This window comes from Anticarsia gemmatalis, chromosome 9, assembly GCF_050436995.1.
Source record: "Anticarsia gemmatalis isolate Benzon Research Colony breed Stoneville strain chromosome 9, ilAntGemm2 primary, whole genome shotgun sequence".
NCBI classification, from domain to species: Eukaryota; Metazoa; Arthropoda; class Insecta; order Lepidoptera; family Erebidae; genus Anticarsia; species Anticarsia gemmatalis.
This window is the reverse complement of record NC_134753.1, coordinates 3,311,114-3,336,785: the sequence shown is the minus strand read 5'-3', so window position 1 is coordinate 3,336,785 and position 25,672 is coordinate 3,311,114. Positions and strand designations below refer to the sequence as shown.

Below are 25,672 nucleotides of genomic sequence, written 5' to 3'. Positions count from 1 at the left end.
CCGGAACAAATATTTGCATGGTACATAAATGGTTGTTTTAAGTCGTTGTTATACCTTGAGGTTCTCGTTTCTCATCACAAGATCTATTCTTATTACAATATAGTAACTTGCAGTAAAACCAAAAAAATACTATATGATTTCGCTAACTTTTACTTTAAAGAATCACTTTTCAAAATTTCTTTCATTCTACATAAACTACTTTCATTTTCGAATTCATCTTGATCTAGAATCAGTCGTAAATTACTAGTCTTACCTCGCTGTGAGCACTAACACGTCTGCTACTTACTTATCGAGCAGCAAGCACTATAATTTATTAACGCCGTACGAGATTAGAAGACTTAGCGAGTAATTGATTTGAATACATTAAAAATCTGCTCAATTTGATGCAAATCGTTATCGTTATCAGGTTAATAAGAGCTAGCCATTTTTTCTATTGGTGCATCTAAAACCGAAATAAGATTGTTGTTTTCAGTACAAGAAAGCGGTAGTGTATTAAATGCGTGTTATGCCTTTCTTATTTTGAAGGCAATTTCATTCAGTATAAATTACGTAATCAATACAAACAGTTTGAAATTAGATCACAAGTTTCCTCAGCGGTATAACACAAACACAAGCGCCCAACAGATAATTAAAACGCCATACAACTACCTTTAATTACGTCTACGTGCAATGTTAAGTTCAATGCCACGGAACAGCCTTTAGGCGTAGATCATAGTACCGTAGGCGACCCCGTTCGCGCTTCTGCATCAGTGTTTAACGCAACCTCTCAGCGGTCGAACGCAACATGTTTTTCGAAAGTTTCCTACTAAACCTCTCGGTACTCGTCATTCTAATATTCGCTTTGATATTCGACTACATAACTAAGTTCTTCAGCTACTGGTACGTGAGACATGTGCCTTACAAAACATCAGTACCGTTCTTCGGGAGTGATTACCATCGAGTGCTCGGAATCAGGAACAGTACCCAAGATGTGAACACCCTCTACAACCAATACCCCAAAGAAAAATTCGTCGGACGCGTCAAAAGCAGGATCCCGGACCTCATAGTCAAAGACCCAGATTCTATAAAGAGGATGTTGTCCACCGATTTTGCGAATTTCCATAGCAGAGGTCTCTCCTTGGACAAATCTCAGGATGTTTGTTTACGAGACAATTTGTTCTACGCTGACGGCGAAAAGTGGACCTTATTGCGTGAAGGATACGAATCATTGTTGAGGAATGTCAACTGCGAATTGGAGAGTTTGAGTGACTGTTTGCCGGGAACAAATGGTGACGTTAACGCTCAAGAGATATTGTCGAAGGTATTGGACAAAGTCTTTGAGGATTTGCTGCTCGGTAACGCCGGTGGGTCAGTTGTGAAAAACTTGAGATCGGTGGCACAAAGGCGTACGATCATAGAGAGATTTAAGACTTATTTGAAGAATGTTTTCCCGTCTTTATACGTTACGTTTGGATTGACGACGTTATTCGGCGAACCGTCTACAAAAACAAAGAGCGAAATTGAAAAGTCTGTATTGCTGTCTAAAATCAAGAACCTCGGTAATGTTTATCAATTGGGGATTAAGGAAAAGAACAAGAAGCGTTCTGATGTTGAATTCGCATTTTCGGTAGTTGCTTCGTTTATAACTGAAGGATACATACCTTGTTTAAATGCTTTGACCGCGTTTCTTTATGAGTTAGCGTTGAACTCGCAAGTGCAGGAGCGGTGTCGAAATTCAGTATCAAAAGACAACAGAGAAGAATACTTGGATGTTGCTGTCAAAGAAATTTTGAGACTACATCCGCCTTATTCTATTATTTCAAGGCAATGTATGAAAACTTATCATCCAGAGGGCGGTATGCTGATTGATAGGAAAGTAACTATTAATGTACCAGTGGAGGCTTTGCATAGAGATGAGGAACATTATGTCAATGCTGAAGTCTTCAATCCTGACCGCTTCTTGGATGACAAGGGAGCTTCAAAACACTGCTATGCTTATCTGCCATTTGGAGCCGGACCCAGGAAATGTATTGGTAAGACTACTTTTTTTTCATAATGTTTATTCTAAACAATCGTATCAAATCATTGAACTAAAACGTTTTTCGTGTTGGCCGCAGTCTCAAAATTTATGATTGAAATAAATGTTTTTGGAAATCTTAATCAATCCGACTTGAACTAGGAAGAGTTAATTATATTCTTTTAACTATAGTAACCAGATGACTGGTACACAAAATTACAATAGCTCAACTTAAGTCCAGATTTAGAACATAACATACATTTGTTTTAGTCGGGACTTGAACCCACGATACGAGACGCAGTGGACGCACCACTACAAACCACTGAACCAGATCAAAAATATACAGTGGAATACATAATTTATTCCGACTTTTACAAAGTAACCAAAAATACCCAACAATAGTTACAATAGTGATAAGAACCAACATTTTATTACCATAAACCACTCACGCTATCAAAATACTTACTTTCTATCTTTATGTACAGAACATCAAGATACAAAACAATGTATTTACACCTTACATAGGTACTAGAATTTCTCCTATGTATTCAAACTCAGTTGAACACTATTCCACTAAAGTTAGACAATAATGTACGTACAGCGAAACTCTGAGAATTGCAGAATTTCTTAGAAACAATAAAACGTATTTACGCTAAACGTTTAGAAGTATTTCGATTTTGCTTGTATTTTATGATATAATAGGTATAATTGTTGAAATTGCTGTTACCAGTTACGACAGCTTCCAGCAACAGAATAATGTATAGCAGCCATTAATATGATAGCTTATTGGGACCATTTTTTTTAAATTAAATTTAGATTCTTTGTAAGGTGATTGAATAGTTATTTACGTATTTAACCTCCAAAATTACGAAGATATGATATATACGAATATGTGCGTAGCACTCGTTAGCGCCGTTAGCGGCAGTCCCGTATAACAAGATGTATGGATGTGAATGAGACAAGGGAAGTTTGTAAGGATCGTACCAAGTTGCGTTCTTTGATTTCTGCCCAAACCGCTAACGATAGATGGATAGATTGGTTTATCTATCGCCTACCCCTATAGGAAAAGGCATCCCGAGAAACCTATATTATACTTATATAGGTTTCTATAGGGAATTTAACCAATGGTGATCTAAACTATAATAGTTTAGATCACCTTTGGTTAAATTCCCGTATACCTACAAAGTATCGTAAGCAACGATTGTAAATGTTGTCTCACGGTAAAGTTCTCAGTTTATTCTTTAAGTTTATTGCACATTGCATATGTTTATTGTCATTTCACACATTATTGTCTTTCCTTTCGAGAATTTTCACAACATTTTCAGACATAGTCAGTTTCTAAACTAATAGAAACGGGGCACTGACTAGATTTCTATTTACAATCACTTGTGTCTTGTATTCATGCTTTACTCTAAAGCCTTTATATTTCTCTAGTTCTAGTTATGATTTTCTTTAGTTCTAGTTTTGATTTTGATGTAATAAATAAAATACTTGGAAATGGCGTCACAGGAAAAAGATGTTACACCCTACATTTTTTAAGTATCTTAATAGACGAAGGGTGTAACATCTTTGTCCTGTGACTCTATTTCCAAGTATTTTATTTATTATATCCTTCCTAAAAATATAATTTATGAACCTGAAAAATATGTAAATTAGTTTATTAGTTTAGTTATGAAAATATTATGAACTACAATCACAAAAATAAAACTAAAGAAATAAATTGAATTGATAATTGGTAGCTACATTGATTTTCTTAGTTTTGATATAATATGTTTAGCTTTTATTTAGCAAAATTTGTAATTGTAATTTGTAGTGGGGCCAATAATACTTCAACCTAGTTACTTATTGTATTGTACCTTAGTTACTTCCGCGTAATTATTTTTTTCAATACCTTAGATATCAAAAATCTCGTAATTTCTATAGTTAATCTTTATCCTGTGTTTCCAATAACGCTTAGTCAGCAAGTTCGCCTATCGACCGTGATAATAGATTTCTAAGGGCAGAACAAAAACATTATATTCGGTTCGCATGTTACGCCGGCATTACGTGAAGAGTTTATGTATAATTATGTATTTACTCTATATAATTGGATGTAATTACAATGTTACGATTCATAACACACTACTTCACGTTACCGGTTAGTATTTATTATTTCCATCTAGATAATACCTATTATATCTGTTATACTAGCTTCTGTCCGCGTAGGAATAATTCCAGCAGCAAAATGTGTCTCGTTTGTATGTCTTAAATGATGTTCACCAAATATGCTAACGACAAACATTTATTCTTACAAACTTTTATGTTCATAATATTGTTAGAGTTTGAAAAGTACCGAAACTTTAACATTGTCTATTAAACAGCAATTCAAATATATTATATGTTTAAGTTTTGGGTGGAAATCGAACCCTCTACACTATTGGAGCCAGTCAGCTTTAGGATCAGCTTATTAATAGTATTTTTCTCTGTTTGCTGCAAGACTATAGTATTTTTAAGCGATTCAGTCGAGATACTTAATTATGCATGTATGTAGATTTAGTTTAGTAGTTACCTACTGACGTTGATTTTAACGGTGAAATAAATGAGTTTTTATTCTAATCAAGATAATTTATGACTCGTGAAATAGCAATGAAGATATACTTATAATCTAAAGTGATGCTTAAGAAAGGGCCTGACTACCAAATTTTTCATATTTCTGAATTAAGCATGTCTTACTTGCTGCTACCTACCACAAGTGTAAGGTGAAGAGTCGTGTAAGAAAAAAGAACATTTTAATACGTTTATATGTAATATCAAGAATGTAACCGATTAAAAAAACTTTATTTATATTGCTTTTGTTGTTTCAATATATAGTAGATATTGGAACTAACTTTACAGTGTAGCAAAATGCATAATAATGTATATGGCCAGTAACAGGGCAAGTTATCTTAACAATAATCATGCATTAAAGTGCATTGAGTATAGAAACTCTTCATGTCAAGCGTCGACCTCAAATAATTTCTACAGATCTAATGGTCAACTGATGGCCATACATCTTACAGGTCATTACTGACTCATCATACTGAATGGTTTTCTTATACAGATGTTGGTATAACGGTTTTCTATTCCTTTGTGACTTGTTGTCAATTGATGCATTAAAGGTATTTGTAGCTTAGCATAACGGCTTCCAATCTAGGGCCAAGAGAGAATGTATGTAGGTGTTAATTGTATTTGAATACTAGCGGACTGGATCGACTTCGCCCGAGTATAGTACAATTTTTACTACTATAGATCATACCGCCGGTTTCTGAGGTACATTTAGTGGTAGTTTATCTATTCAATAGCGTTAAAACTCATATAAAAAATGCTATTAAATAGATAAACTACCGCTAAATGTACCCAGAAACCGGGCATTAGTCACTTTATAAAAGCTTCTATAACTATTCTCGCCCCCTATTCTAAGGTTTTTGCGAAACGCGGGTGTATATTACAGGATTTATAGTTCACTTTCGGGTGTGATAGGCGTGATTATACGAATGTATTCGTAATTACTATTCTATTAACTAGTTGTTTTAGTTCTTCCTATAATAAAGTGAAGTTAACCCTTTAGTTCACTGCGCTAGCCAAGAAAGGGACGGGAGCTTCTTTTCCTTCACGAACTACTCGTAGGTACTTACTCCAAAACAATTTCATCATTACAGAATTTTTTCATTGTTTTCTTCACCGCGTAAAACCCTTGATAATTGTTTCTATTACACACATAACATCAATATGTCATTGTTTCCCTCGGACCCTCTAACATATATTATTAAATACGTGGGATGCAAATGATGACACGAGAGCAATCGGTAATGTTAAATTTATCTTAAAATACCTTAACAATGACATACTTCACAACGGTACTAGTTCTATGATAAATAAACGGACACTTGAAGGCTTTCACTATTTATTTGTACATCGAGGTCGAGAAGGTTGTTATAGTAATAAATGGTACAGCTTATGCACTTGAAATATTCCGATAGAAAGTGATTTTCGTATTGATGTTGAAGTATTGATTTATAGTTTCGTATTTGTATAGCTGTGACTAACGGGAAAGACTGTGTATTTTATAATTGATGTATTTATTTTGTTGTTTTACGGGCCGATTTTTCGATTATAAAACAAATATGAATAATTTTGATGTTCTGCCTCATACCTCGTTTACCATACTATTGAGTTCATAGAGGTATGCAAAAACCAAAGAACGCCACTTGGTACCAGCAAATGCTTGGCTTTATAATATGTGGATATTTTATTAAAGTTGGAGATATTATTCCTTAAACAGAGCCTAAGTGACTTACGTCAGTAATTTTTTTTGTTATTAGTTTATTTTCCTTTATGTCTTTTTGTTAATTTTGTTTTCATGGTTTCTGGTTGTTTGGTTTTGCATTTTTTTGTTCGTAGTATTTCACTGTTTTTCTGTTTACTTGTAGGGACTGCAGAGAACTACGATACGACTACAATCGTATCCCCTAGTTACCAGTAATGCATACTTTTGCTATGGGTTTAAAATAATATTTATTTCTTTCCAGGAGAGCAATTGGCGCTCAACATAATTAAGAACGTAAGCAGAGCTATATTGAAGAAGTTCAACATCGAGCCCTGTGATAAGACACCATCGAATCTGACCATGGCCGATCACAACTTCGCTAGGGTCGTTGACCGGGACATCTGGCTCAGATTTCAGCCTAGGGTTTAAGTAACTATAATTACATAGATAGATATAAAAATAGATTTAGAAAACAATATGTTGTGTATTAGCTGATCCGTGTAGTCCTACTCGCGAGTTATTTGGAAAAAGCCTATGTTTATCCCCATCTTTTAACTATCTTCATGCTAAATTTTAATAAATTGATCTAGTATTTTAGCCGTGAAAGCGTTCAAAATGCATGTTGATATTTTAAATTTTATAACAGCTCTCTTTTAGAAAATAAAATTTACTTATCATTGACCATAAGTCTATTAAATATGATCGATTAATATTAACGATCAAACAAGAACATAGCATATATTGCTATTGCGTTTTACATTACTGTACAAGTAATCAAAAATGGAGCGATTAAAGTATTTTTTTACACGAGAATAAAAACAAAAAATCTGTAAGGTCCGGTTTCACTACTTCTAGATAAATATCAGATAGCTTATCAGCTGCAGTTTTGACAGTGTATCCATACACTTTTGGTCAATTACCCACTACAAAGTTCAGTACAGTATAAGACATTCATTTTTACTCTGCTATTCAAAGTAGCTTAGTACTTAAGTATTTATATAAAATATTTTCCTATTATTGTATACTATATCATTTATGCTCAAATAGATTTACGAAGTTAGTTGTAGTTTGATAATAAACTATTTAAAAATACTTTTATCTTTATTTTAAAACAGCCTATCAGATCTGGTTTCACCACTTTCTAATTAAATATTTGTTGTTATGAATATATTAATGTGTTAATCTTGTTTGACGAGTGCTCTCATTAACCTGATTTTTGACCTTTGGTTCACTATGCAGTTAAAGCGTGTTGTCGAAAATAGAGTGGCTTTATGATCAGAACAACCTTAGTATAAATAATATATTTTTAGTAACTTAACTAAAATTAATAGTTGATAATAAGTTAGTTTTTTTGTAAAAAATATGTGATAGTATTCATAAATAAATCGAAATATAAATTTTTTACATCGAATAACGAGAAAATTTCTTAAAAAACTACATAACAAAATACTCCGAGTCACACTAACCAATTCTACACTATACTTACATTGTTTTCGAGCTCACAGTTTCACCTGTAATCCGGTACTCAACAAAAAAAATGGAAGGTACTAAGCTCCAAATAACGTCATACAATTCAATATTCCAACTTTTTTAAACGTTCAAGTGCGCCACGTGAAAATCAATACGATTGACAATGACAAAGGGTTCCTAAAAATGGACGAACTCCAAAGGGTTTTGAAAGGGAAATATTTTCCGCGGGCCATCGGCGCTCGTTGATAATGGAGCCTGTCATGGTGTCCTGGTGTGGCTATGGTGTTTGAAGAATATAGGATATAATAAAAGATAAAAAATATTGTTGTAGAAAATGAAAACAACTTTAATTGTGATGACGGGTAATTAAAACCGATTCTTGATGATGTAGAAGAACTAAAATTTTTCAACAAATCGTCTGGTTTCTTCAGAAAAAAAGAATTCAACTTAAATATTTGGACAGCGTACAAAATAAATAAGCAGTTATTTTTATAAAAAAAATAGTTGCTAAATTGAATTTGTATATCAAGTTAATTTGAATTTTGATGTATACTTAATAACAATTTATAGATTATTGTTTCGGTATATAGAAAAGTGTTGCAAACCGACAAGGCGATTAATATCATCAAATACTCTTAAAAAGTTCAATCACCTATAACTACCGTTTTCCCAAACACATTAAACATCTAAGCAATTCACACCTTATTTTCGTCAAATCGTTTTAGCACTTTTAACCGTTTTCACACATATGAAAATATTGATGCGCAGTCGCTAATTGTTAGAGAAAGGTTCTATTCTCTTTTAGACATTTGAATTGATTGCGACGTGCCTTTCACTCGGAAGCGGGTCATTATAAATGTTGGTCAAAATCTTATGCCTGCAGTAAATTACTCTTGAAGTAAGAAGTATGGCGTATAGTGCACAATCTCTTTGTTTTCTAATTACATACTTTAGGGTAAATAGAAAAACTCAAGAAATTTGGTGTCATGAAAATTTCTTGTTTTTGGGCTTATCACTAAATGTTAAAGTAATATAATATAAAAAAAAAATCAATACGTAAATAAGTTCACGATTTTTTCATCTACCATGGATTTGTATAGAGCAACAATGACAACGTTTAATTTAAGTTCAACGGCTAAGTTGAAGTAAACCCTTATAACAACTAAGCAAATAAATATATAAACCAAGTTCTAAAATTTCTCACAGGATTATCCAGTAATCTGCCATTTGATGGTCACCGTACGGTATGTTGAGATTTATCGCACTCTATGGTGTCCCAACGCTATACTACGTAGGGATCAATGACTGATGTGCTTGCTGAGAGTGACCGATTTTTATGTTATGATTTACACAAGATTGAAAACAATGCAAATGGGTTGAAAATGACCATGGTGAGTTAAGTGAAAGCGAATCTTTTGTATGGTATTGGGACTGAACGAGAGGTTAAAGTTCAAATTTTAAATCATGGTACAACCCACTCGCAGTATGCGGCACACAATAGCTTGGATCGTTTGAATTAAAGTGTGCTTGCTTTCAAGGAAAAGTGAGTAGGCTTTTTAATCTTGATGTAATAAAATTAATACCGAGGAAAGTTATCAGTGCCACAAATTGTTTAATAAGAAGTTGGATAAAATACTGTCAGTAAAATGTTTCTTTACATCCCTATACATAATTATGACTGTGATATCCAATTGCAAGGCTATCACTAAGTTAAGATTTGGTCACCGTTAACTCACCAAATGCTAAAAATAAAAAAAATAAGTAAAATCGCGACTCTTTGCAGCCATATCTTTGTTTTGTCCGCTAATTGTAGTTTGACATTTAAAATGTACTGCACAAAAGCAATTCCTCCAGCGCTGGTCCATTTTTCGTAAAACATTCTCAATAGCTAGCCGGTTGCCGACAGTCGAAAGTGGTTAAGAATCGCACTACTACAGTCAAAATACCTAATCAATTTCGTGACATATTCAACAAAACTTCGAAATGCGTACGCAATTATCAGGTTTTTGTATGTTCACGGTTCAAAGCACAGTTGCAACGTTTTTCATTGAGTGACGTTGACGTTGAATTGACGTTGCATTACGGGTCACGGGTTGCATTGTTATGACGTCACGATTATGAAAATTTTAATAGACTGAATTTAGTTACATCATTTCGTCGACGGGAGGCTTTTGATAAGCGTTAGTGCCCGAATTTTGTACTTAGTGGGGTTTCTAGTTGTGGCAAGGTCAGCCAATAGATTCATGATGTTGGTTTAAATTACAACTTTTTTTTCTTCTAAAGATTTTTTCTATCATACTTAGTTTGTGAGGTGCTCGTAGAGAAAGAAAAAATAAGCGGAGAAACAAAATAAAAAGCTTACTGTATCAGCAAAATGATTCTCTACTAAATTAGTTAATAAACAGCAAATACTCGCATTGCCTACTCCTTTCTTGGTTTTTATCTTATGTGTCATGACGTGCTCTCTCAATGTTTCAATTTATTTCAAAAATACTTAAATAAATATACAAATTTTTCACAGTACGTTGCGATTATCAAAACGTAATTTCGTACGCAAGAATGGATTTTTATTACAGTACAAGCAAAACGTATATCGACTTGTGCTAAAAAAACATATTTCTATTTCATAAAGCTACGAAAACACGAATATCTTGACGTCATCACTTGAGGCTCCACTTTATAAATTACGTTTGCATTAAACTAAATAATGCAGTGTACAGGCGTGCGGCTTATAAATGTTTCAGTACTGTGAATTGCGCGTGTAGGGCGAGCCTAATCAAATATTTTTATGATCGACGCCACTTTACGGCCCGGCTGTACGTAGGTAGTTGTGTGGTACAAGTGACTAGAAACTAGCGTACCATTTTCGATATTTACTTTACGCCATATACATTTTTTCTAGTATTTAAAGTTTATGTAGCCTACTGACTAAATGAAAGACTAGACTCGTAGTTATGCCCGTGTAGCTATTAAGACGTTATTTTTTAAATTTTCCAACAATAACTAAAATAAAACTTGAATACGAGGGTCATAATAAATTGGAAAACAAATCAAATTGTATGATGTAACATTCATTTTCAGTTAATTTTTTTAACAAGATTCTACCAACAACAAAAAGATATGAATAATCTGTAAGTTTCTTTGTTGAAGCCTGTAATATAACTATCAAGTTCAAATTAGTTGTGTTTTTGACGCTACTGTCACAGTATTATAAGATCACTATATATCCAACACGCTATCGCTTATGTTTTAACCCACAGTTGTATGTACAGGCGTTCTTCACAGCAATTGCTCATTTGTGTACATAATTTGGATAAGGAAATAAATGTAAATATTTTAAGCAGGGGACGGGTTTTTGTTGAGATTTTAATTTCACCAAGTACCGTTTGATCGTGACTGTTGACACCTTTTTAGGAGCAAAAAAGAAATTGTAGAGGACGTTAGTAACTGACTTCCAAGTAAAAGAGAAACTTGTGACAAATATTTTATTTTTTTTAAATTGTCGGTACTACTAGGTACTAGTTGTTAGCCATTATTAGTCACGACATAGAGATAAGTCAATTTAGTCAAACGATGAAAATATTCAATTAGATGAAGCTCTTCTATTAGTTGATTACTTTATTTAAATTAAGTTAACATTCATGTTAATTTAATTTTTATTTGCGCTTTTTACAGTAAAGTGGCAAAAAAACACGCAACTTAAGCGTCACTTAGATTTTATTCAAGCTTTAGAATTCGGCCATGAGTACACTAGCCTCGCATATCCGACGAGCCTTTAAAAACAGCTTTACTATTCTATTGAAATGCAAAAATGCGTTCGCAAAAACCCGTAGCACAGTGAAGTGTACCGAAAAAGTTTAAATAAAGCTTAGCGCACAGTAGGATGAACCGCGTCGGTGTGTACACGGCGCGATATCCGCACTTTTCCACAGGTGTCACGTATTTTGTAAAGTGCACTCAGTTTCATTGATTACGTGTGTTATAAACGGAACAAATATGAGTGTATTAATGTTTATTTTATGAAGTACTTTTATATTGAAATTCGTGGGAATGTTTGCTTTTATTTGTTTAATTTTTTATTGCCTGTTTGGAGATGGATTTCCGAGTAGTACAGAAAATTGACGGGCTTCAGGGGCAATGAAAAGTCAGTTGTAGTTTTTGATGAAGTTAAATGGGATTGCAGTTTTAAAGCTAAGTTTGGGCATAAGGTAGCTTGAACGTTTAACCCAAATAAGAAAAGCTTTTTGTGTAACTCTTTCTCGAACAAAGCCTTTCTTGCCACTTCCAGTAAGCAGTAATTATATTTTCTTAGACCGTTAATGTCCCACTACTGGGTAAGGGTCTCCTCCCTAAAGAAGGAGAGCTAGATCTTGAGTCCATAACGCTGGCCAAGTGCGGGGAACTTTGCATATCCTTAATAAATGTATCGAACAGAATTTAAGCATGCATTTTTACTGCTAGATAATAATGGTTGTACAAATATAGACATAACACGTTACTAGTTCTCACAAGAGTTGGAAATTATGTCCGTGTTTGTGGTGTAGGCCATGTACATTGTACAATTTGGAGACCACAATACATGTTACGTGAATTAGAACATTAACTATAATCCTTGAAATTCAACAGTTATTTGGATGAAGCTGGACTTTGATGTTACGTATTTACACTCGTGTATAATGAAAGAGGTCCTACATAGAGATAATACTGCGTTTTATATCTTTACCTTCTGTTTTTGTAAGATTTATTGAAACCACTGCAGTAGTCGATTACTTATAATCGACTACTGCAGTGTTGGTTTTGCTCTGGGTTTTGCTTGGATAAGGGTTTTGCTGGTACACTCTATTCCATCACTGTTATAGCTCGGTGGGACGGAAGCCGACACGACGTACGACAGAATAGGTGCAGGAAAAGCTTTTTATGCTGCTAGAGGTCCTTCGAACTTAACTATAGGACCGCTGGTCAGATTTTTATACAAAATTTATCTACTTAGAGCTAGTCAGTTAACGGTAGTCAATAGAGGTAGTAGAGTCAGTAGAGTAGGTATAAACGCACATCTGTATATAAAAACATTGGAAGAAAAGATCGCCTCTCCCTGCCCCTCAAGAAGTTTCAAACAACATAATCGGCGTTCCTACTCACCCCATTAAAGGTTCATCCACCACTTAATCATGTTATTAATAAGCACAAGTAGGTACTGTCTCGGTAAGTTAGTGTCGTTATCTTATACAATGCCCCTGAGGGCAAGTTTGCCAAACTTAGATGTTACAACACGATTTATGGTACAAGTTGATAGAATATTTTCTAGAGTTTGTTTTCTTTGTTTTGTTTGATGTGGACGTGTGGTCAATTAGTGAGGGATATTTATTTTCTCTTTTCTGAAGCAAAAAGGTGCAGCAAAATCATAGGTGAGTATAGGTAATGATTAATCACGTAATGCTTTGATTGTTTCTCAAACCATCAAAATAGGACCAATACTTAAAAAGTCTCTGGCTGTTTTTCTTCGAGCAATACGTCCTAATTTACCATTACTAATGGACTTTCACATAAAAAAATGAATTGAAGGTAATAATTTATTTTGTACTTTATGTATTGATATTAAAATACTTTTAAAGTGAAACGGCGGTGATTTCGGCTGCTACAGATTACTCCATATTGAACCCTAATAGATTCCAGAGCTTTTTTATTCCAATCAAGAATTTTGTCGTATGATGATGTCTTGCTAAACGTGCCGGTAAGAATAACATTGTGAAAACAGTGATCAGTGCTTATATACAGCTGTCGATCAACAGTAAATAGCACAATTTAGAAATACAATAAATTACTTAACGCAAAATGCAGTAAACTTAAATAAAACCCAATTATTTATACTGCAGTATCGTAATATTGCAAAAGTAAAAAGAAAATGTCTACTAAATTAAATAATGCGAAATCAAATTACGCATAATAATGGCTTATTTGTCTAGCAATAATAAGCCGTATAAGAGTCTTAGGTTCGATATCCGGGTCGGGCAGTGTTATCAAATTTGAAAGTGTGTCAATAAGTATAATTTTTTAGAAATATATTTTTTTAAGCAGCCCAATAGCACAGTGGTAAAAGTGTGCGATCGTGGATTCAATTACAACACGGACTCAAACTCGATTAGAAGAGGGAATAAAATAGTTTAGCACAAAAATATTATTTTGTGATTGTATGTTTGTTAAATTCCACACATCATAAATTCTCATCGCGAAAGTTGTCATTTTGAATCACCTAATAACCGTTAGAATACAATTTTCGCACCTACCGGTCCATCAATTTCTGCGTTATCGACATAAAAAACATACAAATTCTATTTATAGCTGTTATAAAAAGAAAACGTTGTCTAGTCGGCTCATCAGTTCCCGTCACAGATAGTTATGGTCGTTTTGTGGTTAACGGTCAATGGCCGGCGACCACATTCAATGGCACTTATTATACCATGGTACTTTTGTGTTCAGCTTTATTCGTAAAAGATTGAGAAACAATCGAAACAATTTATTTTTATCACCAATACCTATTATATTGTCAGTGAGATAGGCTACTGTGGAAAGCTATAAGGGAAGCCTTTTGCCCAGCAGTGGGATGATTACAGACATATAATAGTAATAATCGACTGTTAAATGAATTGCTGTACGTTTCGCTTTTAAGAATGTAAGTTCTTTGTTATAGGGGGCGCCGGGCGAGCCCATTGCCATATACCGGACACATTACCAAACTTCGGGCTTTTATTGGTAAATACTCTAATATAATATAAGATAGACTTTTTTATTTTAGCATATTACTAAATAGAAATAAATACTATGATTGCAAATACCAAAAAAGTTTACTTTCCAACAAAAACGAAACACACAGATTTTATTTTCGTTTAATCTACCTGACCTCTTTACAATACATTGGGGAATAAACGAGTAAGTATCCTATTTCTAGACCAAAAACAAAAGCTTTTGCTATAAAATAAAGATTCGGACTAAACAAAAACACGAATATATTGAAACAAGTACAGTCTTGGTTCGTTAAACAGCACATTGGAGACTACGGAATGTAAGGCTTACAGTTTTGTAACTAAACCGATTTGTATTCGAAATCCCTGGGCTTGCTACAACTATCTAGAACATGTATTGTTGTTCTGTTATTGTGAATCGGTTTGATATCATATTGGAAAATAATAATAGTATTCTTTTTAGAAATAACTTTATACCCAAAGGAGTTGGCAAATGCGTTTTCATACAGCCTGGTTTCATTTGGTATGTTCTTGAGTTCGGACAATCGTCAAACATTTTTGCTTGAAAATATATTATGATAAGACGTACTTATAGTCAAAATGTTAAAATCAGTCATAATGACTCGATGGTTAAAATATTTTGTCACTAGAAGCATGTTTCATGCAAAATGTGATTTCTTAGCTTATATTATTTGCATAGTGGCTACGTATGCGTGACAGTTACGCCTTTGTTTATTGCTTTTGGATGAAGATAAAATTTATCAAGCTGATAGATTCTATTGCTGGTGTATGTGTACATACCAAAAAAAGTTTATAATGATTGGAGCTAATGGCGTTGTTTGTTATCTGTTCACCCATGAGAAAACTGGCGTGATTTCTTGTAAGTACATGTGTATGTTACTTATGTATATAATGTATGAAAGTATTTGTGTTTTCTTGATTCATAGAATCCAGTAAAAATACATTTACATTAAACAGTTAAAAGCTAATGCGTTTAAACAGTATCAAACCCAATAACAAAAACGAGAATAATCCTAGTCTTTCGACTAATACACGTACAACACCAATACGAACAAATATCGGAAAAGTAGTTAACCAACGGTGCAGTACTAGCCACTTAACTGTATTGGTTACCAACTCATATAAGTTAACTCCCAACGCTTATTCACGTTATGTATGGAGTTTTGCATTGTTGCACTATTTAATCGGTAAAACGGTTGGAAAGCTTTTGAGATTAGATGTAGTAGGGTTTTTGGATGATTTGATCCGTTTGAGTTTGCAAATTAAAATGTTGTGTGGTATCGTTTAATATTGGAAGTTTCATGCTTTATATTAAGCTATTGATTGACTTTATGGGCTTAAAATCCATACGATGAATTCCGATATGTCGAACAATAGCAAAATATTAATATTTTCTCTAAATGTTCATTGAAATCGAAGTAGGAATTCTATTTATCGAGATTATGCATGTTTTAGCATTTAGATTTGATTTTACAGCTAGTTTTTTTCGCATTTGGCATTATACATAGCTATACATTTAAAAACCTAAATACCGTCGTGACATGCATGCCTACTCAAAATAAAAAAATAAACCATGAGCTGTCTTCTATCTAATAAGTCAGTAAGAGGTTCTTATCTCTTCTGAGTACATTGCTTATTAATCTAGCAGAGATATTCGCTCTCTTAGTTTTAGTTCAGTATTCCTCAGCTCAAATCAATAACTAGTCTGCAGATACCGTCTAGTGCCAAAGTATAAGGAAAGTAATAAATTATTGAAGTAAAGCCACTTAGAGGTATTGCTTAGAAGGCTTGCCTTTAAGTTTCTTAAACATTTATAATATTGAAGTTATTTCCAACATCTGAATTCTGTAATTATAAGAAGTGGTTTTGAATGATTGAGAATTTTGAAATGTCTTTTGGTGACTTTTAATATGGATGACAGATTTAAAAGCTAGGGTTGACTTTTAATGAATAAATAAAGCGATCGATTTTTGTACTAGAATAGTTACTGGATAAATGCCTAACAATCGGAAGCTCATGAAGCTCACTTCATTATGTGCATTTGGGTTCATACCTTATTTATCAAACCAGTCATTTTTAAAGCAGAGTTGTTGCGTATCAGAATCATTTTTGCGAATGTAAGACAGTTGTTGTTTACTTTACACCACTGTTTGATATTTTATTTATTATGAATTGCTCTAATCAACTGTAAAAACTAGCAACCTAAACACACCAAACATTGACATTCTACACTACTAAAACAAAACACCTACGAAAATTTCCAACTACCGTCAAATTCCGCAACACATCAACAAACATCTGCAGATCAAATGATAAAGCAATTGACAGTAAGTGACATAGCAATGGAGTAAAGTAAGTGTACTCAGTCGGATCCGGTCGGATGAGTGGCTGATGTTACGGCTGCCGTTCGGAACGATCGCTCAGATTTCTACGGGTTAAGAGATGAAGCGGGACTGTATATTTTTGAAGAAGAGATTTTGGTACGGAATTGTTCAGATATTGAGACGTGTATTGATGCAAAATGTTAAAAAATTTGTTTGGAAAAGTTGTTAATTGTTGTTGCTGTATTTTTTATCTTTAACATTTCAGATTTTGTTTTAACAAATAATACACAAACAACAAAAATACTATACTAATGATATAATAAAAATAATTTTATTAAGAAAATGTTATCCCTAAACTAAACAGTTTCGTTCAATTGCGAAGTTTTTTAGCGCACAATGTAAAACTATGTCAGTGTGTCGGACACACCACGATAATAATGCGCCTTTTAAAATCGAAATCGGATGTTTTGCATTTCGACAATAAAAATCATTGGTGGACATAAACGTTGTCGAATTAAACTTTTCACCTTTCCTAAACGTTCTCGCTACCTCTTAAAACTTAAACGTTAGGCATATAAACAGCTTCCGCGAACCGCATGTAACGTGACAGCCTTCAGCATTTCATGTGCTTTTCCTATTCACATATCAAATATTGGCGCTTGTTCACTAGCACAGTGCCACTAGTCTAAAGGATTACATTTCAACCAAACAGAGCTATTTGCACTGAACAATTGGTACGAAAATACTTTGACTGTTGCGTACCATCTAAAGAAACATTAAGCTATATACATATTATTTAGATATATGAATGTATTGAAAATAAAATTTGAGGAGCATTATTTCTGTAAAATTGAAGACTCCCAATGGGTAGGTAAAAATAGTTTTAAAATCAAATCCAAAATTATTTATTGGTTATAAACATAGGTTTTGCATATAGAAGGTATTATTGGGACTGGTAAATTATGTGAGGTTGTAATATGAAACTTGTGCTTATGAAACTTATGAAAACTACAAGTACAAAAAACAACAAAGTGGAAGTATATAAAAATCCTGCGCACGAATACCGCAAGAAAACGAACAAGCAAAACAAAGAATGTTAGTAAGGCTTTAAAGATGTAGGTAGTTGAATATTACTGAAGTAACTGCATAAATGCTTTGAATTACAGCGTTCTTTTTAAGGAAGTAATCACACTCACGAACTGTCCTGTTATAAATCAAGATCATTGACGGCGTAGTATACTCATAAATATAGTAAGTAGTTTGTACGTTGCCGAGTTAGGGTCAAACATTAGCAGTAACTGCCGGCGAATGGGCGAACTTGTTGCCAGACTCCGTTATATTGCTTTAGAGTTGCGGTCTCAGTGATAGCGGGGATTATGTTGTATTGAGAATAAAGTTTTTGTGGTACTCATGTATCTTAGAAATGCTCCAAAGAATATGCTTCATTTCAAAATAAGTAGCTATGTGTACTAATTATAAAACCTGTTAGAACCTTATTTATTAATTGGGTGTTAGTCAAATGCCGAAAAGAGGATTGAGATTGCCGATAGTCAGTCGCAAATACACAAAGAAATAACATATTATTAGATAATCCTTGCTAGAAGAAATAATAATTTATAAGACAAATTAGTAAGACTTTGTTAATATGATGGAATTGAGAGTTGACACGAAAATTGCCGACTCAATGTTGACGCTTTAATTTAAGCAACTCTATATTAAAAAAAAATAATCATGCTATAGACTTTGTCGGTATCATCTGTGATGAAGATGTACCAATATTCCGCTGTTAAACAAACCACACATGTAAAAGGGGAAGTCTAGAATAATCTAATATGTATTTAAACGTATTGTATTGTAATCTACGGCGTGTCTACTGTAGTTTTAACTGGAGCCCTTACTTGGGACCTCTGTCAATTTCACTTCAATCTATTTTCTTAGGGTCTCGTTAGTGCCTGTCAAATAATTGGATAAAGAGCGAATTATTGGATAGAGTTAAGGCAATTAGTTGCGTCTGTTACTTACTTTGTATTGAACAGGATTGGAGATTGTTTTGATGATAAAGTTAAAGCTGAGTTGCTGTTTTGTGTCTGATAGTACTTTAAATTCTAATTAGAATCGAGTTAGTCTGGTCTCTAGACGATGGACAGGAAACAACAGTCACCTAGAAGACTATGAACTAGTTTAAGATTATAGATTATAATGAATAAGGCAAAATCTGTATATCTTTAAGGAAAGTCAACGGAACCAAACGAAATTTATAACGACGATTACGAGACTAGGGAGAAGTTACGAGTATAACGAGTTTTATGGTGTCTCATTTCTCCAGATGTACTTGTTTCACTCTATACAAAGTACAATACGATTAATAAAATTACTGAACGATGATCATCCTATAAAATTGATCTAAACAAATTCTTCCAATACTAATTTCTCGGGTAAAAACCAAAAACTCCTTTACCCATGGTCCAGCGATCAATTAGGACGGATTTGCAATGAGCCACATACAAATTCGCGTTATTAATCCTACGGGACAGGTGATCTTTCTACCAAGATGGATTACGGTCAGTATTAGATGAGAATGAAAGTCATGCTAATTTGTATGGTAATTTCTTGTTTTATTTTGATGTGGTACATAGATAACGGCCCTAATAGGGTTGTTTTGTACTTCTACTGCACAATATATGGCCCAAATTTAGGTACTATAGCGTTAGTTATGTAGATCGTATGGGCCTATACCCATTATTAAATATAATAATATCATTTGAATCGTAGCTGTCTTTTGAGTTTATATATTTTTGTTCTACGGTCTTCAGATAATTTCATTGGGAACAAGGATATACGTAAACATTAGTACCTAATTATTTAAATCCAACGATTTAGAGTCGTTTGATTTCAATATAATATTAGCTACAAAATGGTTATTAAAACAGTATACTAAATAAACAACATCTTTATTCCAACATTTTTGTAACAGAGCTTAAAATATAATTTATAGAAAACTAACAAAAACCCGTAACAAAAATAAAAAATAATATCACAGTCAGTTATTGGCAACTTAGTGCTTTCCATGGCCATGGTGGAATCCCCAGTCTTTGTGGTCATGATGACCATGTTTCTTGCCATGGTCATGATGATGGTGATGATGTTCTTCGTGGCCGTGGTGACCCTTGTGACCCTTGTGGTCTTCATCGTGATGATGCTTGTCGTGATGGCCGTGCTTGCCATGATGATGCTCATGATGACCATGCTCGTGATGACCGCCCTTCTTGTGTTCTCCTCCCTTATGCTCATGGTGTCCGTGATGATGTCCATGCTTGTGGTGCTTGCCTTCCTTGTGGTGGTCATCGTAGAAGTGGTGGTCCTTGTGGAACTCGTCCTTATGGTACTTCTTGTGGTAACCGTCGGTCTTCTCACCCTTGTCGTGATGCTTGTGGTGGCCGTGCTTGCCTCCTTTGTGGTGGTGTCCCTGTTCATGATGGTGTCCATGGTGATCATGTTCATCATGGTGCTTTTTGTGGTGACCACCGTGCTCATGGTGATGACCTTCGTGGTGGTGCTTGCCGTGGTGACCTTCCTCACCCTTGTGGTGATGGTGATGTCCTTTGTGACCTTTGTGGTCTTTGTGACCGTGCTCGTGATGATGATCGGCGTGGTGGTGATGACCGCCACCTTCTTCGTGATGGTGACCCTTGTTGCTGGCCGCGGCCACCAGGTCCTTGGCTTCCTCGCCAAGCTCCCTAGCGTACACCGCCGCTAGGCACAAAACTGCTACTGCTATCACTACCTTCATGTTGCCAGTTTGACTGTGCTGTTGTGTTGTTGTCAGCACTATTTATAGTTTGTATTTGTTGATGAAGAAAGTGTTGGCCAATGTATGCTGAGCAACAACTTCAGGGACAAGATCTCAGCAACCGTTGGAGCGTTAAACCGATTGCTGGGAGTACAAATTACATTTCATTGTGATTTGCCACAGTCGCAGCGACAATCGTGCAATTGAGTTTATAATTAAAATTTTATTTACATATGATAAACGATATAATAAAATATCGAGTAACTGGTCAGCTTGCGGCGATGGCCTAATTTGACCTTGATTCTGCAATTCTTCAAGCGTAAAGACGTCTTTTTATTTCAGTCTCGCTTTTTTGCCGGACGATTGGCGACCGAATTCGATCAGTTCATAATATCATTCAGCGGACTAGTTGGACAAAAGGTAATGGAGAATTTAATTGATAGTAATTGTTTTCACGCTTCAAACTTCAATCGGTAAGCAAACATATTTTTTGCTTAAAACTGAAAATCTTTTGTGTTATAATTGTGAATTCTTATAAATTTATTTATAATTGCACGAAATTTTCCAACTTGCATTTACTTTTTCAATATCTTAAACGATTCTATACCTATCTTCAATCTCACTATCTATCTATTGTATCAGCAACAGTAGATCTATTGATTCCACTAATATGTATATAAAAACAGTTTTTATACGTGACAAGTGAACACAGCATTCATTAAAACAATCTTGTCTAAACACTGAAATATTTACTAACGAACATTCAGATCAAAAAGCAGCAAAAGCTGTTGTAAGTTTATTAGAAAACCATCTCATATATCCCTATATCCCAGACACGTAGTATTTAAGCCTCTGTTATCTACTAAGCCCTATGCCTCATGTGATTACGTCGCCAGAGCATGGTCTGCCATAATTCATTCATTATCTCCCGCCATAGTTCACCGTTCGGCGTAGGCTTCATAATCTGTTGAGAGGCGACCTTTAGCCGCTTTGCACGTCGAAATTACAATGAAAATGTTAGAAGTCTTCGCATTTGCTTCTAGCAGTCGAATGTTGTGAAAACACATTTTGTGGTTTATTGCGAAAGTTAAAAATAATGTGTTGTAGTTATATTTATTTAAAATTGAATTTTTATCTTCCATAATGAAATCAGATGTAATTGTTAGTATATTTTTTCTTGTGCCATAGCTGTACAGCTCTCTTTTTTTATTACAAAAGTTTTTTTACTGTGAACGAAAATGTTCGATTAAGACCTATTTTTTTTCGCAGGTAGGCAAGTATTAGATGTCAATACCAAGATATCTTGCATTAATATTCTTTTTTCTTTAAATGAATAGAATTTGAAACATATATTCCATAAAATATTCATGTTACACTGAATTTAGATTTCCTGTAGTTTTATAACAAAGCTTTCACACCATTCATATTTCTAAAAACTAAATAAAAACAAATTGCAGCATACATATTTATCACAGCAAGTCAAACGGGGTCATCTATAAAATATATCTAGCGGGTCCGCTCCAATTTTTCCCCGTGGTGCATAAAAGGAACAATCTGCATTGCCATGTCGAAATTTAATCAAAACAGCAATACGGATTGTCCGCGGTCGCTTTACGGACCTATTCTGTGAAACTGTAACGAACATTTCAGGAGGCCTGAATTTTTGTTTTTCTGCTTTACATTATGAAACCTATTTAACAATAATTTTGTAAGTGATTTGAAATCATCTGGTGTCCCCAGGAGCACGAAAACGAAAGTTTTTCTATGCCTGCATTTAGATCTATCTTTCAATACATAGTCACTAATAGTCAGGCTAGTTGCCTGTTTTGATCGTGTTATTTGTAATGTTTTAATTTCAGTTAAGTATTTTATTTTTAACGGCATTTCGTAAAGTTAGGTCTCAGAAGCAAGCCTAGAGGCCCTATTTGATTTTCTATACATTTTGTCGAAAGTTGTAGGAAACCGTGCCTCTATACTAACTACATTAGTAGAGCGTTGGTCAGCGCCATCTAGTTATTACGTCAAGAACTATTTAACCTTGAATAGGAGAGATTGAATTCAATGCCAAAAGATTTATTACATTTTCATGTTATTGACAAATATTATGTAATAAATTATGGTAAATGTTCCAATCAATGAGAAATAAGGCAGTGAATCAATAAATTACTTCATAAGGGCTTTATCAGTAGGTACTCTACTTTTTTTTAGATAACGCTCTCAGATTCAATTGTATTTTCAAAATTTTGGAAATTTTGGAATTTAGTGTGTTTATTTAATTTCGTGAATTTAGTGGCCCAGGTCAGTGACATGTCTATCAAAAATAGAGTAAATGAAAGATATTCTATCACTGGCTGTGATAAAAAGTGTACTTACATTACTTGTATAAACCGTTACGGGTGTTGTAAAAAATCTATTACTGGGCTACTCATTGACGTTGTTTGGTCAAGTTGTGGTAGTCATTCTTATTAATGGATACTCAAAATATATGATGTATGTCTACGCGTGTCCTGCTTCATTAGATTTTAAGTTATTAACTTATTGACTGTTTTGTTACTCATCCAATTGCAGACGATACATCGTTTTAATAAAATAGTTCTGAGGTAGATTTTCATACGTGGCAAGTATGTCGTATAAAGTGTTTTTTTATTATTTAAATTGCATTCAATTAATGGGCGTTAACTACTACAGCCACTTCACAAATTGCAGTATAGTCACTTCAAATCATAGATTTCTCTTTACGAAAACTTGATCGCTACAGTTACCTATAGAATAGGTCCGTTCTCACCAAGAGAGGCTTTCACGGAACGGCCCTTATGGGACCAGGGACAGAGGCAGGGCTTCGCAAATATTTCCCTACTCTTACTACTGTTTGGGTCTTTAACTAGCTACAACTTACGTAGAGTGGTATTATTTTGATTGACAGTATAAGTTCTGTAAATAAAGTATATTTCCTTCCTTTTGTATTAAATTCATGTTAATATTTTTTATAAGTACTGCAGCATCTGTAACAGGTTTACGGCTAAACTGCTGAGTCGATTTTAGATAATTTTGGTATGAAGATAGTAACATTTTTTGGCTTCAAACGTAGTATTTTTTTCAGGAAAATGAATTTTTCAAATTATGAAAGTAACCTAAGTATTGGATTTTATATCAAATCAAAATTTAAGAAAAAAATCATAGCCTTTTTAATGGCCAACAAAACTAAAACTTAAACCATGTACTAATAAATCTATTTTAAATCACTTTTCGTACCGAAATATCGAATCAAAATTCACCTGACAACGTTTTTACGTTATAAAAGAAACTGAAATTCACTTTAGTTAAGTTTGATCGCCTATAAAATGCCTATAAAACTGTCTGTTTCGATATATTGAAATAATAAAACCGTTAGCTGAGAATAAACGTATAATTCTCGACCTTCCTGTAAATTTACAGGTGAAATATGAGAGCTGAAAAGTGGTGACTTTTTTCTCGTAACACGGAAAGTCGTTATAAAAGTTAGAATTTCAATAGTACTAGCTGCCCACCCTGGATTTGGCCGGGTTACATCGGGTTACCCTTACCAATTATATACACTTTTTTCAGTTTCATTATTTTATCGTATGGTTCGTGGTCAACCTAGAGTCAAATTGACGTTGTTGTAAAATATACAATCGCAATTTTCTCAAGATTCCGTGGTTGTCAAAATCGAAACAAACCTACTAATAAATTATTTACGTCTAATACAAGCTTTTTTGAATAATTAAAGCGTATTTGCTATAAGGCATACACACATACATAACTATCACCCGACATCAGGCTATTAAGATACGCCAATATTGATCCGCCAGTAAAATTGTATGCTACTACAACTTTAAAAACCTATATTCTTTAAAAAAACTCTTCCGCCATGATCGTAATTTACAATGTTAACCTTCAAATTCAATATAAAATATTAAAAAAGTTATAAAGGAACAAATCCTGTAGCCCGTGATAAATGGTAGACGTTGGTAAGTAGCGATATATCAGGACGTTCCCCGATCGTCTCTGATATATTATTTTGACGATTGGCGGAGAATCGGAATACATCACTCCTTACTGAGGTATAAGTTTTGTCGCACCACTTATTCTTAAGGAGGGAGGCACAATTGGGACTTTTGATACGTATTTTTGGGACTTTTAATGGCGCGAAGTGAGATTACATCTTTTCAGTTTGTTGTTTTGTAGAAAATAAAAAAGAACGACTATTTAACTCAGTAATAATAAAATAATTTAACTATATGCCCATACCATTGACCACTTAGATTGAAGAGTTTATTACAAAATATGCTTCTGAAAATCAGTAGCACATCCACCTCAGGTTGATTTAAATAAAATGCTTATCATTGCAATATGAGCATTAAATGTCTTTTAGTATTAACGGTGATAGTTTTGTCTTAATAAACCATACTTTTTGTGATAATGCTGTAATATATTACTCATACAATATATTAGACATTATTAGACACACACAGACAAACCTATATTTGCTGAAGAATATTGAAGACCATAAAAAAAAAATCAGAACGTTCACAAAAAAACTCAAGCGTACCTACAAACATCCTTACTTACATAACAGCCAGTAAAAAATAGTTATATTCCCCCATTATACTCTCCCCTTACATCGGAACTATTCTTACAATTTCCACTCGTTTTTATCGAGGCTGACAAGTGGATAGATTCCTTATAAGTGGCGACGGAGAATAGATCTATTAGACGCTTTTTATTGAGCCCTCATTTATTACAGATTAGGCCTTGGCTTCATCCAGTGGCTAAATATAAGAACGGATGAACGGTCGAGTCAGGATAAAATGAAATCTATCTCGATTTATTACATACTTCCGAGAATATCAGGGACAATTGCGATTTACTTGATTTGCGAATATAGACATCCTATTTTCGATGTATGATATCGTGTCTTTAATATGTTTTTATTTATGATTTCCTTCACCTATTTCGTTTTATCACGAAATCTCATTGATAAAATATTAATATCTCATTTCATCAATTCACAATCATAGCTAACAC

The 25,672-nt window shown here is 33.9% G+C and overlaps 2 protein-coding genes across 2 annotated transcripts; one reads left to right on the top strand and one right to left on the bottom strand.

Annotated features, from left to right (window-relative positions):
- The first annotated feature begins 735 nt into the window (after positions 1-735).
- On the top strand, positions 736-7,373 carry LOC142975709 (cytochrome P450 6B6-like). Its single transcript, XM_076118710.1, has 2 exons — positions 736-2,012; positions 6,544-7,373. The coding sequence occupies exons 1-2, from the start codon at positions 785-787 to the stop codon at positions 6,708-6,710; spliced, it is 1,395 nt and encodes a 464-aa protein (XP_075974825.1). The 5' UTR covers positions 736-784; the 3' UTR covers positions 6,711-7,373.
- A 12,397-nt stretch (positions 7,374-19,770) lies between these two features.
- Positions 19,771-20,637, bottom strand: LOC142975594 (uncharacterized). Its single transcript, XM_076118537.1, has one exon. The coding sequence runs from the start codon at positions 20,624-20,626 to the stop codon at positions 19,892-19,894; it is 735 nt and encodes a 244-aa protein (XP_075974652.1). The 5' UTR covers positions 20,627-20,637; the 3' UTR covers positions 19,771-19,891.
- Between the last annotated feature and the right edge of the window lie 5,035 nt (positions 20,638-25,672).

Coding starts and splice junctions, on each gene's coding strand:
- LOC142975709 (XM_076118710.1), top strand. CDS start 785: ATGTTTTTCGAAAGTTTCCTACTAAACCTCTCGGTACTCGTCATTCTA. Junction 2,013..6,543: donor CGGACCCAGGAAATGTATTG/GTAAGACTACTT, acceptor ATTTCTTTCCAG/GAGAGCAATTGGCGCTCAAC.
- LOC142975594 (XM_076118537.1), bottom strand. CDS start 20,626: ATGAAGGTAGTGATAGCAGTAGCAGTTTTGTGCCTAGCGGCGGTGTAC.